At 54.0% G+C, this 21,708-nt stretch overlaps 1 protein-coding gene and 1 long non-coding RNA gene across 2 annotated transcripts; both read right to left on the bottom strand.

Annotated features, from left to right (window-relative positions):
* Positions 1-429: 429 nt before the first annotated feature.
* Positions 430-1,254, bottom strand: LOC111589954 (uncharacterized). The gene is made up of 2 exons (XR_002749047.1): positions 1,179-1,254; positions 430-1,097 (listed from the first exon to the last, which is right to left on the bottom strand). It is a non-coding gene; the product is annotated as an uncharacterized lncRNA (long non-coding RNA).
* A 4,024-nt stretch (positions 1,255-5,278) lies between these two features.
* Positions 5,279-6,875, bottom strand: LOC103636456 (uncharacterized). The gene has a single exon (XM_008658806.3). The coding sequence runs from the start codon at positions 6,441-6,443 to the stop codon at positions 5,619-5,621; it is 825 nt and encodes a 274-aa protein (XP_008657028.1). The 5' UTR covers positions 6,444-6,875; the 3' UTR covers positions 5,279-5,618.
* Between the last annotated feature and the right edge of the window lie 14,833 nt (positions 6,876-21,708).

Genomic DNA, 21,708 nt, shown 5'->3' with positions numbered 1-21,708 from the left:
AGAAGCCAATTATTACAAGAGAACTGGTGACAAGTGTGATGCAGGACAATGTAGCAAGTGGAATGAGGTTGTCGTTGAGGATTGCGCGACGGATGACTCCGAAGATGAGTTACTTATAGATTGTGATTCAGACTGAAGAAACTTGTAGTCTGTTATGTAGTATTTTCGTATCCAAAATAATTTAGAACTCTACTTGAATATCTAAACTATTTTAGAACTCTAAAGATGCGTTACTTATTGCTTGTTATGTTTTTTACAATTCACAAAATTTTTTTGCAAGAGTTCCCCTTGTTTTATTAACAACCACAGTTGAAATAATCACATATTATAAGACATGACCACATTTCAACATATAATACATCACAAAATAACATCTAATATAAAAACATCCACAGAACATAGTTCTTCATACAATGTCCACAAACAAAGTCCAAAATACAATGTCCATAAAACATAGTCCAAATCACATAACATAGTTCACATTACAACGTCTCAAGCATGAGTCCAAATCACAAAGTTTTCAGCATAAGACCAACATCACAAAAGTATTCATTTCCTCCTAGTCTTACCCTTGCCCTTGGCCCCAAGAGCGTCGGTGCCTGGAGTGTAAGGGTCTCGTGGACGCCTTCTACGTGGTGTCAGCTGTGATGGCTGAGTTGTAGGAGCATCCTGCAACTGAGATGGTCCAATCTCCTCCTGACCTGCGGCGCCAGCGCCAGTGTCGTCGTCCTTGTCCTCGTCCTCGTGGGCCACGTCCTCAAACGTGTCCCGCGTCGATCGCGAGGAGCTCAGTCCTGCTGTAGATGGTCCAACTGCACAAATGGGAGGCTGAACGTCCTGCTGCATACGAGGCACAGGCAGCTGCACGTCAACGCCCGCTAGAGACCGGCATCCACACCGAGCCGCTGCACGACGAAGACGACGTGATACCCTCTGTAATTGAAATATTAGTTACAGACATATGTTACAACATACAAATAAACCTGGTACGATACGACGTCCAAGCCAGCCCTCTGTAGGAGAGGAGTGTACCTCTCATCGTACCTCATCTCCTCCAGAAACCGGTCGTGGGTCCGGACCCGCAGAACGGGCAACACCTAGCAATCAAAAGAATTTCATTAGTCAAATATACGTCACATATATTAATTCGAAAATTTAATATATGTGCAAAATTTTACCTCTCCCTCTGCGGTGAGACGGCCCCTGTGGTGCTCATCGTAGTGAGGGTCCAGCAAGTGGAACTGCGCCATCCTGCAAATTAAGATATCAACATATTAGAATATAAGTTGTGTACAAAGTGTAACAAAAATATCGACATATTAGAATAAAAGTTGTGTACAATAAAATATTAAAATGTATCACACCTGACTAAGTGACCAAATGCATGTACGTGAGTTGTGGCCAAGTCTACCGCATTTTCCGCATTCATTCTTCTCTGGGTCCACGAGAAAGGGGGACGCTCGACCTCTCCTACTGCGTCCGGAAACCTGATCCATAACCATGTTGCACCGGCTCCTTTTCCTACTACCACGTTTGTCCCATCGATGCGCTGGATCAGCAACGTATACCGGACCCGTGTACGTTGGCCATTGTGACTCATCAAGAAATGGCTCAAAACGAGGGCTCCAGGTACGTACTAAGCTCTCTACACTGAACTCAGAAGGTATTCTGCTCTCAAATGCAAAGTTACGATAACGTGCGGCCGCAACATAATGAGAACATGGAAAATGGTATTGTCTAGGTTTACCACAACCGCACGAGAATGCATCAAGTAACACGACATGTGTCCTCGAAGGTCGCATCTCACCGTCGGAAGTTATGCCGCCTAGTGTTGTTACCTCGTATTTACCCAACTCCTCATCAAAGCATTGTACCTCATGTCTATGGGCACGTTCCTTTGCATTATTAAGGTGTGATGTTGGTTTAGGTGCCCATCTCTGCCCTCGCGTCTGCATTGCCTTGGCCTGCGCGTGTCTATCATTAAACCAAGCCACAAGCCTATAAAAAGTGAATGTTACTATATCATTGACTGGCATGCCCCGTATACCCTTGAGCACACTGTTAAATGACTCGGCCATGTTGCTAGTCTGAAACTCGAACCGCCAGCCACCTTCGTCGTAGGCCCTTGTCCATTTCTGCGGTTCCCTCAGCAATCCAGCAATCCAGTTCTTACCTTCATCATTTGTTGCATCTTTTAGTTCCTTCAACTTATCCTCGAAAAATGAAACCTTCAACTGTCGACATACCTCCTCAAAAAGGGGGAAGTTAGCCTTGTTATGATCCTTTCGAAGAAGATTTTCTGCTAGATGTCGAGTGCACCATCTGTGGTGCATGGGTGCGTAGCCAGGAATCTGCTCTTGCACTGCATTAAGAATATCTTGGTGTCTGTCAGATATGACACCAACCTCGCGTCCAGGGCCTACGACATGGATGCGTACAAGCCGCAAGAACCAAGACCAACTATCTCTGTTCTCCCTCTCCACCAAAGCAAATGCCAAAGGAACCAGTGCGTTGTCTGCGTCGCATGATATGGCAACCAACAATGTGCCCTTATACTTCCCAAGCAGAAAAGTACCATCAATAGAGAGCACGGGACGACAATGCCTGAAGGCCTCTACGCACTGCGAAAAACACCAGAAAACACGAAAAAATATCTCTCTGTCGTTCCTCCATTCATTAGGTTTGGGGATGTACTCGTAATGCATGCCTGGGTTTTTTGCTTTGATTGCATTAAACAATGCTGGTAACTTCTCATAACCCTCCTCCCAATCCCCGTATATCATCTTCCATGCTCGCTGCTTTGCCCTCCATGCTTTCCCATATTTGATCCTGTAACCAAACAGCTCCGAAGTCATGGTCATAATTGACTTCACCTTCAATTTTGGCTGACCCTTCAATATCCCCAATATCCTTTTTGCAATCAGGGTAGATGTCAACTGACGATGCTTAGAGCTCAGCTCTGTTTGGGCACAAGTGTGTGGACCTACAATTTTGGTGATCTTAAACTTTCCGGTGTCCTTCTGCCTTCGGGCACATACCCTCCAATTACATTCCGACACCTCGCACACAACAGTGTAACGACGCTGTGCATACGAATGTCTCACCTTGAACGGCCTCTTGCGGTTCACAGAATATTCCTGTAGCCATCGTGTCAGTGTAGGCAGGTCCTTGAAAAGTAAGCCTACCTTAATCTCAATGCTGTCGGCGTTATCCGGAGCCTCTAGCAGTTCATCATCACGTCCTTCAGCATATACACGGGTGGAATGACTTAGACTGCTAAATTCATGTACTGCAGGGTCACGCTCCGGACACAAACGTCTTATGAGTTCAATTTCTTGCTCGGTCATTTCTTGAACCGGACGGTCATCATCAGAATCTAAGGCCCGTGCAGCCTCATATGGCTCCTCCTCATCCTCAATCTGAACATCAACACTATTGGATGCCCTGCATATGTTGTCCATATTATATGACACAGGCACATCAAGATAAGCACCATTATCGATTTGTGGAGATCCTGCATCAGATGGAAGCAAGAAATACCACATTCAAAAGTCTAATCAAACGAAATAACGATGGATATGAACAACGTGTCAAAGACACTTACTAGGATGATCCTGAACTGGATACTGGGTCAATGGGATCTCTTGGGGGGTACCACTGGATTAGAAGCCCCACAAACGCCAGGAAGAGGACGAGAAATCCCATACTCGTGCGGCCCCGATTGAGCATCGGGCACAACAACCACTTCTTCCGGAAGCTCTACCAAAGGAGCTTCAATACGAGATGCATTGGGAATTTGTGGAGTCAACCCGACTGGAGCATCACGATGAGTAACAGATAACGGCTGAACAACCACATCCAAACATGGTGGAAGCATGGTCTTCACGATTCTTACATATCTCACCCAATCATCTTCTGAGGCAATGGAGATCAACCGTCGGACAACTGTTCCATATGTAATATGGGACAACAAACCCTGAATTGATATTCTAGGGTCGTTTATGTCGCAACTAATCTCCTCACAAGCTCGAGCGAAAATCTTGTCAAAAGATGGTCTTTCATCGAACAACATGGTCACGATCTTCATACCATCAAAAGTAACATTCCCATAAGCATCTATCACCACGCTTCCTCCATGGTATAGTGTCACTAGGGTGTCCATCTATTGCAAAAATGGATTACTAACTTAATAATGGCTACGTACTTAAGCCTAAAAACTTACTAAATAATAAATAAATAGTAACTATTTATTAACTAATAACTATATAATAAATATTAAATGACGACATCAAACGAAATTACATAATCTATGAATAATGTACGAAAACAATTTATACCTGAGATCTCGTACAAGTCCACCAAACGGTGGAGAAGGTCAAGTCGGAACAACACCTATGTGCAAAAAATAATATTGTCAATAAAAAATTTGGCAGCACCTCCCCTGTAAAGTGATGTTTCGAAACCTGCAAATAAACGACAACACGATGGTTGCCAACACAGAAAACTGCACGATATCTACGTAATAAACAATATGCTTAACATGTAATATCAATGCGCTAAACAAAATGCTAACTATATAATTACTAAGAATTTACTAAACACTAACAATATGCTAAACAAATAAATATCTAACTATTTACTAAACACTAACAAGAAAATAGCTAACTATTTACTAAACACTAAACATGTGGATAGCTAACTAAGTAGTAAACACTAACAATATCTAACAATATGCTAAACACTGACAATTTACTAACTAAGTAACTAACAACAGTAAAAAATTTACCTGGCGGGCGCGCGGCGGCGGTGGCGGGCGCGCTGCGGTGTCGGCGGCGGTGGCGGGCGAGCTGCGGTGTCGGCGGCGGGCGCGCATGGCGCGGCGGGGGCGCGCGGCGCGGCGGCCGGGGCGGGCGCGCGGTGGGCGGGGAAGCCAGGGCGCGGTCGAGCTATCGTGCGCGCGGCGGCGTTGCGGTAGGAGGAAGAAACAGAGAACAGACGCGCGGAGAAGAAACCGTTGCGAAGGTTAAGTCCTAGCTCGGCGCCAAGATCTGTGGCGCTAAGCTAGGTGCCACGCCCGCAGCCACGTCAGCGCCGGTTGCCCTGGCCACGTCACCGCTCGGCACCATAGGCTATGGCGCCGAGCTAAGGGTCCAAATTTGAGATTAAATTTTTTTAGGTCTAAATGTGATTTTAATTCTGTTTAAGGGCTAAATTGTAAAAAATTCGGTCACGTAGGTGGAGAACTTGGGGAGAACCGCATGCAATGTCTGAAGAACAGTTGCGATGAAGAAGAGGAAGACACGCGAATGGTGGAGCACATTGTGCGCTCGTGTCACTGCCACTGCTTAGGTAGTACTACTATTTATACACAGCGTTCCCCGACGACCGGTTGAATTTTCAACAAACAATCCCTTCCAAAGGGGTTGCGAAATTGCATGCAGAAACAATCCACCGAAATCCAAAACTCGAAGTTCTAGGCCAGTCTGCGATCGCCCATCCCTGGCAGAGACGGACGATACGACCAACTCGAGACGCCTCGGGCAGTCGGTCTCACCTATCGGCGACCACAGTCGGCGGGTCCCGGCGACGCCAGTCGTTTCCCGCCTTCTCGCCACAACCTAAATTACCGGCCGCCGGGACCACTGCTCAGCGTCCTGGCTGTCGGGCATCTCCATCCCCTCGTCCACATCGCCCACCGCCGCCGTGGCCAGCGCCTCGTCTCCCCACGAAGCAGCTCTCCTCCCGGACTTGAACCTCCGCATTCCCGCAACGCCCGCCTGCTGCTGCTGCTGCTGCTCCACGCCATCGTCCTCCAGCGCCGCCATGTTCCTGGACGCGCCGCGGGCAACGCGGGCGCAGCCGTCGCACCGGAACATGGCCGCCACGCCGTGCCACCAGCCACGGCGCCGCCCGTGCCGCTCCCGGTCGGAGAGGACCTTGCCGATGCAGGACACCTTGGGCGACCGCGGCTCCACCTCGCCGCCCGCGCGCTTGTCGCGCAAGATCCGGCCCTGCGACTGCGACTGCGACTGCGACTGCGACGGCCGGCGCCGGGAGAAGGTCGGGCGGATCCTGGCTGGGAGGCCGAAGAAAGTGGTGCCGGACGCGGGGGGCGGGGGTGCGCCCCCCGCGGCGCGCGTGGAGTTGGACCGCGTCTTGGCCGCGACGATGGGGTTGGCGACGGCGGCGGCCGCGGACTTGGGGTTGGTGCTGCCCTTGGTGGAGTCGTCCCGCTCGTACATCGGGTTCAGCTCTGAGAACGCCGCGTCGTCGCCGATGGGGATGGTTATCGAGTCGGGAGGGAAGTCCGGGTCCGGCGGCGGCGGCGGCGGCGGCGAGGCGTCGCCGCTGCCCCCCGCGATGACCGTCTCGCACGACACCTTCCTGTCCCCGGCGCCAGCGCCGGCGCCCGACGCGCCGCACACCAGGTCCACCTGGGGCATTGCGCGCGCGGCTCGCTGTCTTGCTAGCGAAGAAGGAAGCAGAGACAGGGAGGAGTGGCTGCTAGCAGACGCTCGTCTTTAAAATTCTGATGAGGAAGATGGACGAGGCTGGCTGCACCAGCAGTGCTCGGAGGCTGTCCTATATACACAAATAATAAAAGTGACGCAGAAAATGCCACCTCTGAAACGAAACGAGCTCCAAAAACGGATCTCGGCTATTTGTTTTGTCTCCCAAAAAATACCAGTCCCGGTGAGCTGAACGGAGTCCTCACTCACCTACTGCCGATTCATTAGCCGAGGTTAAAAGGGCAAATGATGACATTGGCACAGCCTACTAAGGGCTTTTTTTTTGGTACAAGGATTATCTACAAGGTCAGCAGGGGCAATTCTACGGTGAAGCAGACAGGAGTGAAGCAGACAGGAGTGAGAGTGGCCGAGGCGGTTTTTGCCGATCTGGAGACCTCCGACAGAGCCCATTTTCTGCGGTGGCCCTCCCAATTAAATAAGCCTAGTCTTTTCATTTCAGGTTTGAGCGCGGAACGCCCAGTGATCCCCTGAGACACGCAGCAGTGGACGGTGACCACAAAGACATGTGAAGAATCTGCCGCTGCGCTTTATGATTGTCGCAAACAAAACAATAAATAACAGCCGGGCCTATCATCAGCCCGTCGACACCTGCCTTCAGTTAAAAATAATTTCGAGCTCTAACTAACATATAAGTTCAGAGGACACCTAATCTTACAGAGGTCAGAACCAAGATTTTTAAGGGTATAAACAAAGTACCTACCCTGCAGAACTGTTCATGGTCACTTGATCAGGACGCAGGGCAAGGCTTGGTAAAAATGGAATCAGGGGCCAGTTCTGGGCACATTAGTGCTGCTTGGCTACCACATGGCGATGTCGGGCTGGGTAGTGAGCCCCCCAGCAGAAGGTATCAGCGGCGCGCCACGCCATGCCACGCCCGTCTGTACTGTTTTGTTGTTGGCTTCCCTGCACATATAAAGCTGCCCGTCTGTACTGTTTTGTAAACGTGCCCGTTTTTGCTCGGTGTTCTAGGTTCCCTGCTCGCTAAACATGCCAGCCTGATCTTGTGCAGTGGCTCAAGCCTAACGATACACCGGCACACTGATGGTTCAGCCTGCAGGGTTCAAACACACAGGAACCTAGAAATCTTAGAAGTGGTGCAAAGGAATGAAATCTGAGAGCAGGCATCCGTTTTAAACCTGAGAACTCTAGATTTCTGGCATGGAGGTGCAAGGGCATATCTAGAGTGTATCACTGTATCTGTAGAAACCTATGGAGCTATGTTGGCCTTGGTTCCCAAGAGGTCCCCCATGCTTGGACCTTGGTTCACATTACAGGACAGCGAAGAATGGGACGAGGAAGGAACCATATTAAGATCAAGTGTCAGGTACAATGAATTGAAAACAATATCCTTGGAGTTCCAAAAGGAATAATTCCTGCAGACAAGAATGCTTCTTCAATGATACTAGTAGGGTAACGATATGGCCACAGTATAACGAGCATCTAAAAAGGCAGGATTTTTTTTTTTTTGCATTGATGAACCTAAGTAATTCTAGGAGTTATTGACGAGTATTATTGCCGAAGCATGTTAGTCGAAATTGGTATTAGTATAATCTCAACTATACAATGATCACATTGCACAGCTGGATGCAAGTATTTTAGGACTCGGACCAAATGCACAAGCTAAATGAAGATTTTTTTTAAAAAAAAAAAGTTTCTAAATCGCAACTAAGCACTCTTTTTGTTTGGGCTAGATGGTTTATTATAACTTGATCCAGAAATTTGTTAAAAAAAATGAAGCCGTGAATGCTAACCAATAAGAAAGCTATGATCTCTTATAACCTATAATATCTACGCGATTTTATTTCTACAACTGAACTTCATACCAGCCTACTTGATAGTTCACAATAGACAAAGTTAGGCTGCAGACTGTGGAAATTAGCAGGAACGTCAGGTGTGTTTGGTTGAGCTCCCTGTCAATCTATCGAGAGCATTCTCCAACCGAAAGAAACGTCAAACGCCCACAATTAGACTACTAGGATATTGGTTAAGCTTTCTCTATCCATAATCCTCTATAGTCCTACATATTTAGAATCATAAGACATAAAGATAGACAATCAGTTAGAGGTCAATGATTGCAGAAACTTAAAAAAATAATTATAACACCTCATAATTGAAAAACAGAATTAATTCGCATTTTTAAACAGGACAGAACTCTGTTAGTAAAAGCGAGATGTTCAGAAATAACTTAGCACTAGATAAAATAACACAACTAACTTAGCTGGAAGCAAGTCGATTGGACTTTTGGATCTAAAGATATCAACGAGACAAAACTACTGTGACAGGACAGAGCATGATAGAAATTGATCGTGCTCTAATTTAGTAATTAACCAAGAACCACAGAAAAGATTAAATAATCAAACTTTGCATATCACTAACTTGATGTCTCACCAATGATCTAAGCGAACCAAATTAAGAGTGACACTTGAGATTAGCAAATCAAATATAGAACAAAGTTAGGTATGCAAATAATGAGCAGAGATGGAACTAGATTTCTACACTAATCTTGCATAACATCACCTTAATCACCAAGATTGTGTATAGTAAGTGCTCTCCAGAAGCACTAGAAATGTTTCTCCACGAAATCTAAAAAACCATTGATTTTTAGATATAAACTAAAACTCAAAAACTGTTGTGTATAAAAATCAAAACACCGCTTACTACTTATAAGCTAAAATGTTACTTCTAAACCAATATAATTCGAGTTGACCCATCCTGGTCGTGCCTCTCCTGATCCGGTTGGCTTCCTGGCGCTCGCCTCGGCCGCGTCTGGCTGGGCCGAAGCCTTGTAATGGCAAAAAAAAACCTCAATCCACATTCAACCCACACCCAAATCCTAAGTTTGACATTTATCCCACAAACACCCAAAAATATAAGGAGAAAAATAAACCCAACCCACCATTATTGACCTCAAACCAATTCATAACTGGATGAAAACTCATGGAAAACCCGCGGTTTCAACTTGTTAAGGCATTGAAGCTACCGGTAAAAAACACACAATGACATTGAAGCTACCTGTAAATTTGTCATTATGTATGCTGTTGTCTTAACAAGCTGAACCCACGGGTTTTCCATGAGTTTCCACCTAGTTATGGATTCGTTTGGGGTCAATAACGTTAAGTAAATAATTTATAGTAGAACTTTAGCCAAATTAAGTAGATAATTTATAGTTGAAGATACATGTTTGGTTAGATGCTAGATTGCATAAAAGCTGCGCGGATACCTTCGTGCCCCAGTAAGTCAACAAAGAAATGCAGATAATTAAAGAAATGCATATATAGATGTGAGCAGGGGGCTACCGTGGTATTGTGATACCGTTGTCGCATTGTGCTACCGTCGTCGTCGCGTTGGGGGCTCGACGTCTAAGGAGATGGAGCATGGCCCGTGCTGGTGCTGGCGAGCAGACGGGTGAGGAGCGACCGAGCGGCGTAGGTTTACAAACTACATATTTGAAAACCATGATTTACCAAAGAAACACATTATTTTTTTAGTATTGGATAGGGATGGCAACGGGTTAAAAACCCGCGGGTACAAAGATTACAAACTCATACCCGCGAGATTAATGTTAAACCCGCACCCGCGACAGGTAGCATATGTTACCCAAACTCGCTACCCGCGGGTTGATGGCACCCGCGGGTACACCCGCGGGCACAGTCATATAATAAATATATATTAAACTGATAGCACATAAAAATAAATATTTATTAAACTGATAAAAACATGTACCGATCTTAGCCAAAAGTTTTACGAGTTCCCTGGCGCCTGTAGTCTTCTTTTATATCATTTGATTGGCTCCGCTCGTTCAAAGCTTTCGGGATGGCACTAAATTGAGATGCATGTGCTATACAGTCTACACAGACACACACACGCGGGTATGCGGGTTTGCGGGCACGAGTACAACATTTTCATACCCACGAGAAAAAAACTCAACGGGTTGAGAATCAAACTCGTACCCATACTGTCCGCGTTTCGAGACCGGGGGGTCCCTAAGCCGACGAGTGAAATGTCGCCGCGTGCCCCAGCCCAGATGGGTCGGCGCGAGGCCGAGCGCGAAGGGGGGAAGTGAGGTGGCCGGAGACGGGCGTGAGAGGTGGAAATCCCGCGGCCTTCGTGTTCGTCCCGCGCCCAGGTCGGGTGCGCTTACAGTAGGGGGTTACAAGCGTCCACACGGGAGAGGGAGCGAGCGGCCTCACGCGAGCGCTTGTCTCGTCCTCGTCCCCGCGCGGCCAACCCTCTCTAAGAGGGCTCTGGTCCTTCCTTTTATAGGCGTAAGGAGAGGATCCAGGTGTACAATGGGGGGTGTAGCAGAGTGCTACGTGTCTAGCGGAGGAGAGCTAGCGCCCTAAGTACATGCCGTTGTGGCAGCCGGAGAGATTTTGGCACCCAGCTGGTGTGATGTCGTGGCCGTCGGAGGAGCGTTGGAGCCTGGCGGAGGGACAGCTGTCGGGGCTGTTGAGTCCTTGCAGACGTCCTCTTGCTTCCGTAAGGGGGCTGAGAGCCGCCGTCGTCACAGAGTATGTGGGGCGCCATCATTGCCTATCTGGCGGAGCGAGCCAGATGGGACGCCGGTCTTGTTCCCCGTGGCCCGAGTCAGCTTGGGGTAGGGTGATGATGGCGCCTCCTGTTGACGTGACTGGTCTGCGCCCTAGGTTGGGCGATGTGGAAGCTCCTCCGAAGCCGAGGTCGAGTCTGTCTTCCGTGGCCGAGGTCGAGTCCGAGCCCCTGGGTCGGGCGAGGCGGAGACCGTCGACTGAGGCTAGGGCGGAGTTCGAGCCCTAGGGTCGGGCGAAGCGGAGTTCGTCGTCTTCTGGGGCTGAGCCCAAGTCCGAGCCCTGGGTCGGGCGGAGCGGAGTTCACCGTCTTCCGGGACTTAGCCCGAGTCCGAGCCCCTGGTCGGGCGGAGCAGAGTTCGCCGTCTTCCGGGACTTAGCTCGAGTCCGAGCCCTGGGTCGGGCGGAGCGGAGTTCGCTGTCTTCCGGGGCTTAGCCCGAGTCCGAGCCCTGGGTCGGGCGAAGCGGAGCTTCCTATGGTGCCTGCGGCCGGGCCTGACTGCCTGTCAGCCTCACTCTGTCAAGTGGCACCGCAGTCGGAGCGGCGCAGGTGGCGCTGTCTTTCTGTCAGGCCGGTCAGTGGAGCGGCGAAGTGACGGCGGTCACTTCGGCTCTGTCGGCTGAAGGGCGCGCGTCAGGATAAAGGCGTCAGGCCGCCTTTGCATTAAATGCTCCTGCGATTTGGTCGGTCGGCGCGGCGATTTGGTCAGGGTTGCTTCTTGGCGAAGACAGGGCCTCGGGCGAGCCGGAAATACGTTAGCCGCTGGAGGGGGGCCTCGGGCGAGGCGGAGATCCTCCGGGGCCGGCTGCCCTTGTCCGAGGCTAGGCTCGGGCGAGGCGTGATCGTGTCCCTCGAATGGACCGATCCCTGACTTAATCGCACCCATCAGGCCTTTGCAGCTTTATGCTGATGGGGGTTACCAGCTGAGAATTAGGAGCCTTGAGGGTACCCCTAATTATGGTCCCCGACAGTAGCCCCCGAGCCTCGATGGGAGTGTTAGCACTCGCTTGGAGGCTTTCGTCGCACTTTTTTTGCAAGGGGACCAGCCTTTCTCGGTTGCGTTTTGTTCCGGTGGGTGCGCGCGAGCGCACCCGCCGGGTGTAGCCCCCGAGGCCTCGGAGGAGTGGTTTGACTCCTCCGAGGTCTTAATGCCTCGTGTAATGCTTCGGCTGGTCTGGTCGTTCCCTCATGCGAGCTGGCCGTAGCCCGGGTGTACGGTCGGGTCCCAAGTTCTCGGGCTGGTATGTTGACGCTGTCAACGGTTCGGCCAGAGCCGGGTTTGCGAGAGCAACCCCCGAGCCTCTGCACAGGGCGAGAGGGCGATCAGAGGCAGAGTCGACTTTTTTTCATACGCCCCTGCGTCGCCTTTCCGCAAGGAGGAGGGGGGAAAGCACCATGTTGCCCTCAGTGGGCGCCGAACATGGTGTCTCCGGTGAGCTGCAGGCGGGTAATCCGAGTGGACGTCCGTGCCCCATTCGTTAGGGGTCGGCTAGAGGCCCAGAGGCGCGCCCAAAAGTACCTGTGGGTGATCTGCCGGACCCGGTCCCCTGGCGACGGGGTCCGAGGGCTCGATGCCTCCCTCTGATGGGATTCCGTTACAAGATCATTCCCGCTGGTCTCGGAAATGTCCTAGGGTACCTCGGGAGCTCAGCCCGAACCTTGGTTATGTATCGAACGTACCCATGGTCATCCCTCGCTCTGTGTCTGAGGCGGCTGTGAACCCTTCGGGGGCCAGCCTTCGAACCCCTGATCAGTAATGGGCGCGGAGCCCGAGTAGCCTGAGGCGGTCGTTGAACCCTTCCGAGGGGCCGACCTTCGAACCTCTGACCAGTAGTGGGTGTAGAGCCCACGCGATCTGAGGCGGCTATCGAACCCTTCCGAGGGGCCAGCCTTCGAACCTCTTATCAGTAGGGAGGCTCGGAGCCTGGTTCCTTCACGGGGAAGGATCCTTTTCGGGGTATCCCCCTTTCCCGGTCCCTGTTGCAAGAGAGAGAAAGAGGAAAAAAAGAAAAGGATACGAAATCGAACGACGCGGCGTACCTTTTTTGACGCGGTCATTATGGCGAAGGCGAAGCGTCGCTCGCTTCTCCTGCCAGAGGCGCCGCCTGTCCCGCCACGGAGTTAATGCGACGGGGCGAGTGGTTCGCGGGGCGGCCGTTGCGCGTGCGCGAGCCGTTCGAGGAACGGAACACGGGCGCGTTGTCTTCACGCCGTGAGAGAGGGTTCTCTCGTTGCCCCTGGATGGGACGTAAGCTTGGCTGACGACGTGACCGCTGCTCCTGCCCGCCTGCCACCGCCATTACTGTCGGCCCATTTTTGGCCGCATTGACCGTCGCGCCAGGCTGGCGCTGCTGGGTCGTGCGTTGGGTCGCCTCGAGTCGTGGTATTGGTTCCGCAGTCGAGGAGGCGCGGTGGTGGCGCAAGTGGCGGTGCAGTTGCATGCACGAAGCATTCGGCGCGCCGGTTGCATGACGCGTGGGCCTGGGCCTCCATGCTGGGCGTGTTGGGACTCGGAGAAGTGCGCCCACTTGGCGCGGTTGCATGCCGCCTGCATGGCTGCCCGCCCTTTCGCCCGCTGGTCTGGGCAAAAGTGGAGAGCCGCTTGTAACCGCTGGGCGGTTGCACGCACCGCGCACGGCGGTTTGGCTTCTTCTGCTCTGGGCCGGCTTGCATGACGTGTGGGACCCAGTCCCCGCGCCGTTGGGGGAGGACCTTGGAGCGTGTTGGAGAAGACTCAGTCCCCGTGCCAGGGGTAGCGGTGTCAGCGTGAACAGAGACAGAGTTGGCTCGGAAAGAAGACCTGGTCGACCGGAGCCTGGACGGGTCGTCCGTTAGCGGGACCGATGCCGAAATTGACCTGCCGAGGCCTCGGGTCGGGCTGATGTCCTCGGGGGACAGCTTGCCGAGGCCTCGGGGTGGCCAGCCGAGCCGCCTGCCTGAGCCGGATTCTCAGAGAAGACCCTGGCGGCGACGACCCAGGCTTGGTGATGACGTTGTCCTTCAGAGCGGAGACCCTTGGACTGCGTCGCCGTCTGAGGCTAGGTCGGACCTCGCCGAAGGTGTTGTCGACGCCGAGGGTGCTGCTGCTCCCTTCAAGCGTCAAGATCCGAGCCTGCAGGATCGGATCATCTTGTAGCGCGTGTTTTCTGCGGCCGCCGAGGCCAAAACACACCCTCGCCGTGTTGTAAAGCTGTGTCTCTTTTCCTCTTGTTTCGAGTATCCGGACTTTTTTGTCGGTAACAGAATTGTTCGTGCGAGCGAGAGCTGCTTCTCACGGAAGGTGACGAGTGAGGTATCCGTATCCCGGAGGCGTTGGAGTCCCTCGGCTCGGTCGGCCTTGCCGCTTACGCGCACTCTTACCCGTCCATGGGGCTCTGTCACCGACGCAGTCGAGAAGGCTCGAAGAATCGCTCCGGTAGAAGGACTTTCGAACGTGAAGACTTGTTCGGTCTGCGGAATCACTCATCCGAACGTGAGTTATTTATCGCAGAAGGTGATGAGTGAGGTATCCGTATCCAGGAGGCGTAGGAGTCCCTCGGCTCGGTCAGCCTTGGATGCTTACGTGTACTCCGTCGTTCTCAGGATCCACTTTCGAAGCAGTCGAAAAGCACGAAAGACATTCTGGCAGAAAAGATCTTTTTTCGAGGAAAAATTTCGACGCAGAGGGGGTTCTCCCCTTTTAGCCCCCGAGGGAGGGTCGGGCTTTGCCGAGGCAAGGCTGACCCTTCCTTGATGACTAAACTTTGCGTAGGAGCGAGGTATATGAACAACTTGAAAACATCTTAAGGGTAGAAGCGACGTAGCTGTTGGATGTTCCAAGCGTTGTTGTAGACCTCGCCTTGACTGTTGGCCAGCTTGTACGTTCCGGGCTTCAGAACTTTGGCTATGACGAACGGCCCCTCCCAGGGGGGCGTGAGCTTGTGCTGCCCTCGGGCGTCTTGTCGCAGCCGAAGCACCAGTTCGCCCACCTGGAGGTCTCGGGACCGGACCCCTCGGGCGTGGTAGCATCGCATGGACTGCTGGTACCGCGCCGAGTGTAGTAAGGCCCTGTCCCGAGCCTCTTCCAGCTGGGCCAGCGAGTCTTCTCGACTAGCTTGGTTGCTTTGGTCGGCATAGGCCCTTGTCCTCAGGGAACCGTATTCCAGGTCTGTGGGCATGATGGCCTCGGCCCCATAGACTAGAAAGAACGGCGTGAAGCCCGTGGCTCGGCTCGGTGTTGTCCTCAGGCTCCAGACCACCGAGGAGACTTCCTTCATCCATCGCTTGCCGAACTTGTTGAGGTCGTCGTAGATCCGAGGCTTGAGTCCTTGTAGAATCATGCCGTTGGCACGCTCTACTTGCCCATTCGTCATGGGATGAGCCACGGCGGCCCAGTCCACCCGGATGTGGTGATCCTCGCAGAAGTCCAGGAACTTTCTGCCGGTGAACTGGGTGTCGTTGTCGGTGATGATGGAGTTCGGGACCCCGAAACGATGGATGATGTTGGTGAAGAACGCCACCGCCTGCTCGGACCTGATGCTGTTTAGGGGTCGGACCTCGATCCACTTGGAGAATTTGTCGATGGCGACCAACAGGTGCGTGTAGCCCCTGGGTGCCTTCTGCAAGGGGCCGACGAGGTCCAGACCCCACACAGCAAAAGGCCAGGTGATGGGTATCGTCTGCAGAGCCTGAGCGGGCAGGTGGGTCTGCCTTGCGTAGAACTGACACCCTTCGCAGGTGCGGACAATTCTAGTGGCGTCGGCCACCGCCGTCGGCCAGTAGAAACCTTGTCGGAAAGCATTTCCGACAAGGGCTCGAGGTGCTGCGTGATGGCCGCAAGCCCCCGAGTGTATCTCTCGGAGGAGTTCCTGAACTTCGGTGATGGAGATGCATCGCTGGAGGATGCCTGAGGGGCTGCGGTGGTAGAGCTCCTTCCCATCTCTCAGCAAGACGAACGACTTGGCGCGCCGCGCCAACCACCGGGCTTCGGCTCGGTCGACGGGTAGTTCTCCTTGGTGGAGATATTGCAGGTACGGGGCCTGCCAGTTTTGATCAGGCGCGACCCCGCTTTGCTTCCCCTCGACGTGCAGCGTCTCGCCCTCGGGGGCCGAGGGTACCTCGGGCTGAACCGAGGGCGCCTCGGGCCGAGCCGAGGGTGCCTCGGACTGAGCCGAGGGTACCTCGGGCTGGACCGAGGGTGCCTCAGGCTCGGGCGTGTCGTCGATCTTGACGGAGGGTTGATGCAGGTCTCGGGAGAAGACGTCCGGGGGAACTGTTGTCCGCCCCGAGGCTATTTTAGTCAGCTCATCCTCAGTCTCGTTGTAGCGCCGGGCGATGTGGTTGAGCTCGAGCCCGTAGAACTTGTCTTCCAGGCGTCGAACCTCATCACAATAGGCCTCCATCTTCGGGTCGCGACAGTGGGAGTTCTTCATGACTTGGTCGATGACGAGCTGCGAGTCACCGCGAGCGTCGAGGCGTCGGACCCCTAGCTCGATGGCGATCCGCAACCCGTTGACCAGAGCCTCATACTCGGCCACATTGTTGGACGCCGGGAAATGGAGGCGTAGCACATAGCGTAGGTGCTTCCCGAGGGGCGAGATGGAGAGTAGGCCTGCGCCGGCTCCTGTCTTCATCAGCGACCCATCGAAGAACATGGTCCAGAGCTCCGGCTGGATCGGAGCTGTTGGGAGCTGGGTGTCAACTCATTCAGCTACGAAGTCCGCCAAGACCTGGGACTTGATGGCCTTCCGAGGGGCGAACGAGATTGTCTCGCCCATGATTTCCACCACCCACTTTGCAATCCTACCCGAGGCCTCCCGACACTGGATGATCTCCCCAGGGGGAAGGGTGACACCACAGTTACCGGATGAGACTCGAAGTAGTGTCGCAACTTCCGCCGTGTCAGGATCACCGCATACATGAGCTTCTGAACATGTGGGTAGCGGATCTTGGTTTCAGACAGTACCTCGCTGACGAAGTAGACTGGCCTCTGAACAGGCAATGCATGCCCCTCTTCTTGTCTCTCAACCACAATCGCGGCGCTAACCACCTGGGTGGTCGCGGCGACGTAGATCAAGAGGGCTTCTCCGGCAGCCGGGGCACCAAGATAGGCGCCTTCGTGAGGAGCGCCTTCAGGTTCTCGAGGGCTTCCTCGGCCTCAGGGGTCCAAGTGAAGCACTCGGCTTTCCTTAAGAGGCGGTACAGAGGCAGGCCTCTTTCACCGAGGCGTGAGATGAAGCGGCTCAGAGCCGCAAGACATCCCATGACCCTCTGTACGCCTTTCAAGTCCTTGATGGGCCCCATGCTGGTGATGGCTGCGATCTTCTCCGGGTTGGCTTCGATGCCTCGCTCGGAGACGATAAACCCCAAGAGCATGTCTCGGGGCACCCCGAAGACACACTTTTCGGGATTCAGCTTGACGCCTTTCGCCTTGAGACATCGGAATGTCACTTCAAGGTCGGAAAGGAGGTCGGAGGCTTTCCTCGTCTTGACTACGATGTCATCGACGTAGGCCTCGATCGTCCGGCCAATGTGTTGGTCGAACACATGGTTCATGCACCGCTGGTACGTCGCACCCGCATTCCTCAAGCCGAACGACATGGTGACATAGCAGTACATGCCAAAGGGCGTGATGAAAGAAGTCGCGAGCTGGTCGGACTCCTTCATCCTGATTTGGTGATACCCTGAGTAGGCATCGAGGAAAGACAGGGTTTCGCACCCAGCAGTGGAATCCACGATTTGATCGATGCGAGGCAGAGGGTAGGGAACCTTCAGACATGCTTTGTTCAGACCAGTGTAGTCTACACATATCCGCCATTTCCCCCCTTTCTTTCTCACAAGCACAGGGTTGGCAAGCCATTCGGGATGGAATACCTCTTTGATGAACCCTGCCGCCATTAGCTTGTGGATCTCCTCGCCTATGGCTCTGCGCTTTTCTTCATCGAATCGGCGCAGAGGCTGCTTGACGGGTCGGGCTCCGGCTCGAATGTCCAGCGAGTGCTCGGCGACATCCCTCGGTATGCCGGGCATGTCTGAGGGACTCCACGCGAAGACGTCGGCGTTCGCGCGGAGAAAGTCAACGAGCACTGCTTCCTATTTGGGACCGAGCTCAGAGCCGATCCGGATCTGCTTGGAGGCGTCGCCGCTGGGGTCGAGGGGGACGGACTTAACCGTCTCCGTGGGCTCGAAGTTGCCGGCATGACACTTTATGTCTGGCACCTCCTTAGAGAGGCTCTCCAGGTCGGCGATGAGGGCCTCGGACTCGGCGAGGGCCTCGGCGTACTCCACGCACTCCACGTCGCATTCGAACGCGTGTTTGTACGTGGGGCCGACGGTGATGACCCCATTGGGGCCCGACATCTTGAGCTTCAGGTAGGTGTAGTTGGGGATGAAAGGGAATTAGGCTTACACCTAGTCCCTAATTAATTTTGGTGGTTGAATTGCCCAACACAAACAATTGGACTAACTAGTTTGCCCAAGTGTATAGATTATACAGGTGTAAAAGGTTCACACTCAGCCAATAAAAGACCAAGTTTTGGATTCAACAAAGGAGCAAAGTGGCAACCGAAGGCTCTCTGGTCTGGGAGCACCGGACTGTCCGGTGTACACCGGACAGTGTCCGGTGCACCACCGGACAGTGTCCGGTGCACCAGAGGACTCCAGCTCAAACTCGCCACCTTCGGGAATTTCCAGAGGCACTCGCGCTATAATTCACCGGACTGTCCGGTGTACACCGGACAGTGTCCGGTGCGCCAAGGAGGAGCGGCCTCAGGAACTCGCCAGCTTCGGGAAACTCCAACGGCTAGTCCGCTATAATTCACCGGACTGTCCGGTGTACACCGGACTGTCCGGTGCGACTCCAGAGCAACGGCTAGTCGGCGCCAACGGCTACCTGCGGCGCATTAAATGCGCGCGCAGCGCGCGCAGAAGTCAGGCGCGCCCATACTGGCACACCGGACAGCAAACAGTACCTGTCCGGTGTGCACCGGACACCCAGGCGGGCCCACAAGTCAGAAGCTCCAACGGTCAGAATCCAACGGCAGTGATGACGTGGCAGGGGGCACCGGACTGTCCGGTGTGCACCGGACTGTCCGGTGCGCCATCGAGCAGACAGGCTCCCAACGGCCACATTTGGTGGTTGGGGCTATAAATACCCCAACCACCCCACCATTCATTGCATCCAAGTTTTTTAGCTTCCAACCACTATACAAGAGCTAGCATTCATTGCAAAGCACACCAAAAGAGATCAAATCCTCTCCCAACTCCACACAAAGCATTAGTGATTAGAGAGAGTGATTTGTAGTGTTCATTTGAGCTCTTGCGCTTGGATCGCTTCTTTTCTTTCGCATTCTTTCTTGTGATCAAACACTCACTTGTAATTGAGGCAAGAGGCACCAATCGTGTGGTGGCTCTTGCGGGAAGTTTGATTCCCAAGTGATTTGAGAAGAGAAGCTCACTCGGTCCAAGGGACCGTTTGAGAGAGGGAAGGGTTGAAAGAGACCCGGCCTTTGTGGCCTCCTCAACGGGGAGTAGGTTTGAGAGAACCGAACCTCGGTAAAACAAATCCGCGTGTCTCACTTCATTACTCGCTTGCAATTTGTTTTGCGCCCTCTTTCGTGGACTCGATTATATTTCTAACGCTAACCCGACTTGTAGTTGTGTTTATATTTGTAAATTTCAGTTTCGCCCTATTCACCCCCCCTCTAGGCGACTATTAGGGGACGACCATGAACTTCGCGTAGCATGGCCTTCCTAGTACCGCGTGGTAGGTTCCTCGGAACCCGACCACCTCGAACGTCAGGGTCTCCCTTCGGAAGTTGGAGGGTGTTCCGAAGCAGACGGGAAGGTCGAGTTGTCCGAGGGGCTGGACGCGCTTCCCGGGGATGATCCCATGGAAAGGCGCAACGCCTGCCCCGGACCGAGGACAGATCGACACGCAGGAGCCCAAGGGTCTCGGCGTAGATGATGTTGAGGCTGCTGCCTCCGTCCATGAGGATCTTGGTGAGCCTGACGTCGCCGATGATGGGGTCGACGACGAGCGGGTATTTCCCCGGGCTCGGCACATGGTCGGGGTGGTCGGCTTGGTCGAAGGTGATGGGCTTGTCGGACCAGTCTAGGTAGACTGGCGCCGCCACCTTCACCGAACAGACCTCCCGGCGCTCTTGCTTGCGGTGCCGAGCTGAGGCGTTTGCCGCTTGCCCACCGTAGATCATGAAGCAGTCGCGGACCTCGGGGAACTCTCCTGCCTGGTGATCTTCCTTCTTGTCGTCGTCGCGGGCCCTGCCACCCTCCGCGGGTGGCCCGACCCTGTGGAAGTGGCGCCGAAGCATGACGCACTCCTCAAGGGTGTGCTTGACGGGCCCCTGGTGATAGGGGCACGACTCTTTGAGCATCTTGTCGAAGAGGTTGGCACCTCCGGGGGGTTTCCGAGGGTTCTTGTACTCGGCGGCGGCGACAAGGTCCGCGTCGGCGGCGGCGCGTTTCGCTTGCGACTTCTTCTTGCCCTTCTTCTTGGCGCCGCGCTGAGTTGACGCCTCGGGGGCATCTTCCGATGGGCGGCCCTGGGGCTGCTTGTCCTTTCGGAAGATAGCCTCGACCGCCTCCTGGCCGGAGGCGAACTTGGTGGCGATGTCCATCAGCTCGCTCGCCCTGGTGGAGGTCTTGCGACCCAGCTTGCTCACCAGGTCGCGGCAGGTGGTGCCAGCGAGGAACGCGTCGATGACATCCGAGTCGGTGATGTTGGGCAGCTCGGTGCGCTGCCTCGAGAATCGCCGGATGTAGTCCCGGAGAGACTCTCCCGGCTGCTGTTGGCAGCTTCGGAGGTCCCAGGAATTCCGGGGGCGCACGTACGTGGCTTGGAAATTGCCGGCGAAAGCTTGGACTAGGTCATCCCAGTTGGAGATCTGCCCCAAAGGCAGGTGCTCCAACCAGGCGCGGGCAGTGTCGGAGAGAAACATGGGGAGGTTGCGGATGATGAGGTTGTCATCGTCCGTTCCACCCAGTTGGCAGGCCAGACAATAGTCCGCGAGCCACAGTTCCGGTCTCGTCTCCCCCGAGTACTTTGTGATAGTAGTCGGGGGTCGGAACCGGGTCGGGAACGGCGCCCGTCGTATGGCCCGGCTGAAGGCCTGCGAACTGGGTGGTTCGGGCGAGGGACACCGATCCTCCCCGCTGTCGTAGCGTCCCCCACGCCTGGGGTGGTAGCCTCGGCGCACCCTCTCGTCGAGGTGGGCCCGACGGTCGCGGTGATGGTGCTCGTTGCCGAGGCGACCCGGGGCCGCAGGCGCTGTGTTGCGCGTGCGCCCGGTGTAGACCGAGGCTTCCCGCATGAATCGGGAAGTCGCGGCATGAGGTTCCGAGGGGTACCCCTGCCTTCGGGAGGCGGAGCTCTCGGCCTGTCGGACCGCGGCGCCTTCCAGGAGATTCTTGAGCTCTCCCTGGATTCGCCGCCCCTTTGTGGTTGATGGCTCCGGCATCGCGCGGAGGAGCATTGCTGCTGCAGCCAGGTTCTGGCCAACCCCACTGGATGCGGGTGGCGGCCTGACCCTAACATCGTCGACGATGCGGTGCTGGAAGCCCTGGGGTAGATGACGTATTTCTCCGGCCGGAGGCTGGCCTGCCCATTCCTGCCCGACGTCCCGGCGGATCGGCT

The sequence above is a fragment of the Zea mays genome, chromosome 8, assembly GCF_902167145.1.
Source record: "Zea mays cultivar B73 chromosome 8, Zm-B73-REFERENCE-NAM-5.0, whole genome shotgun sequence".
Lineage (NCBI taxonomy): Eukaryota > Viridiplantae > Streptophyta > Magnoliopsida > Poales > Poaceae > Zea > Zea mays.
Note: the sequence above shows the minus strand (reverse complement) of the source record. Positions and strands in the feature narration are given on the sequence as shown.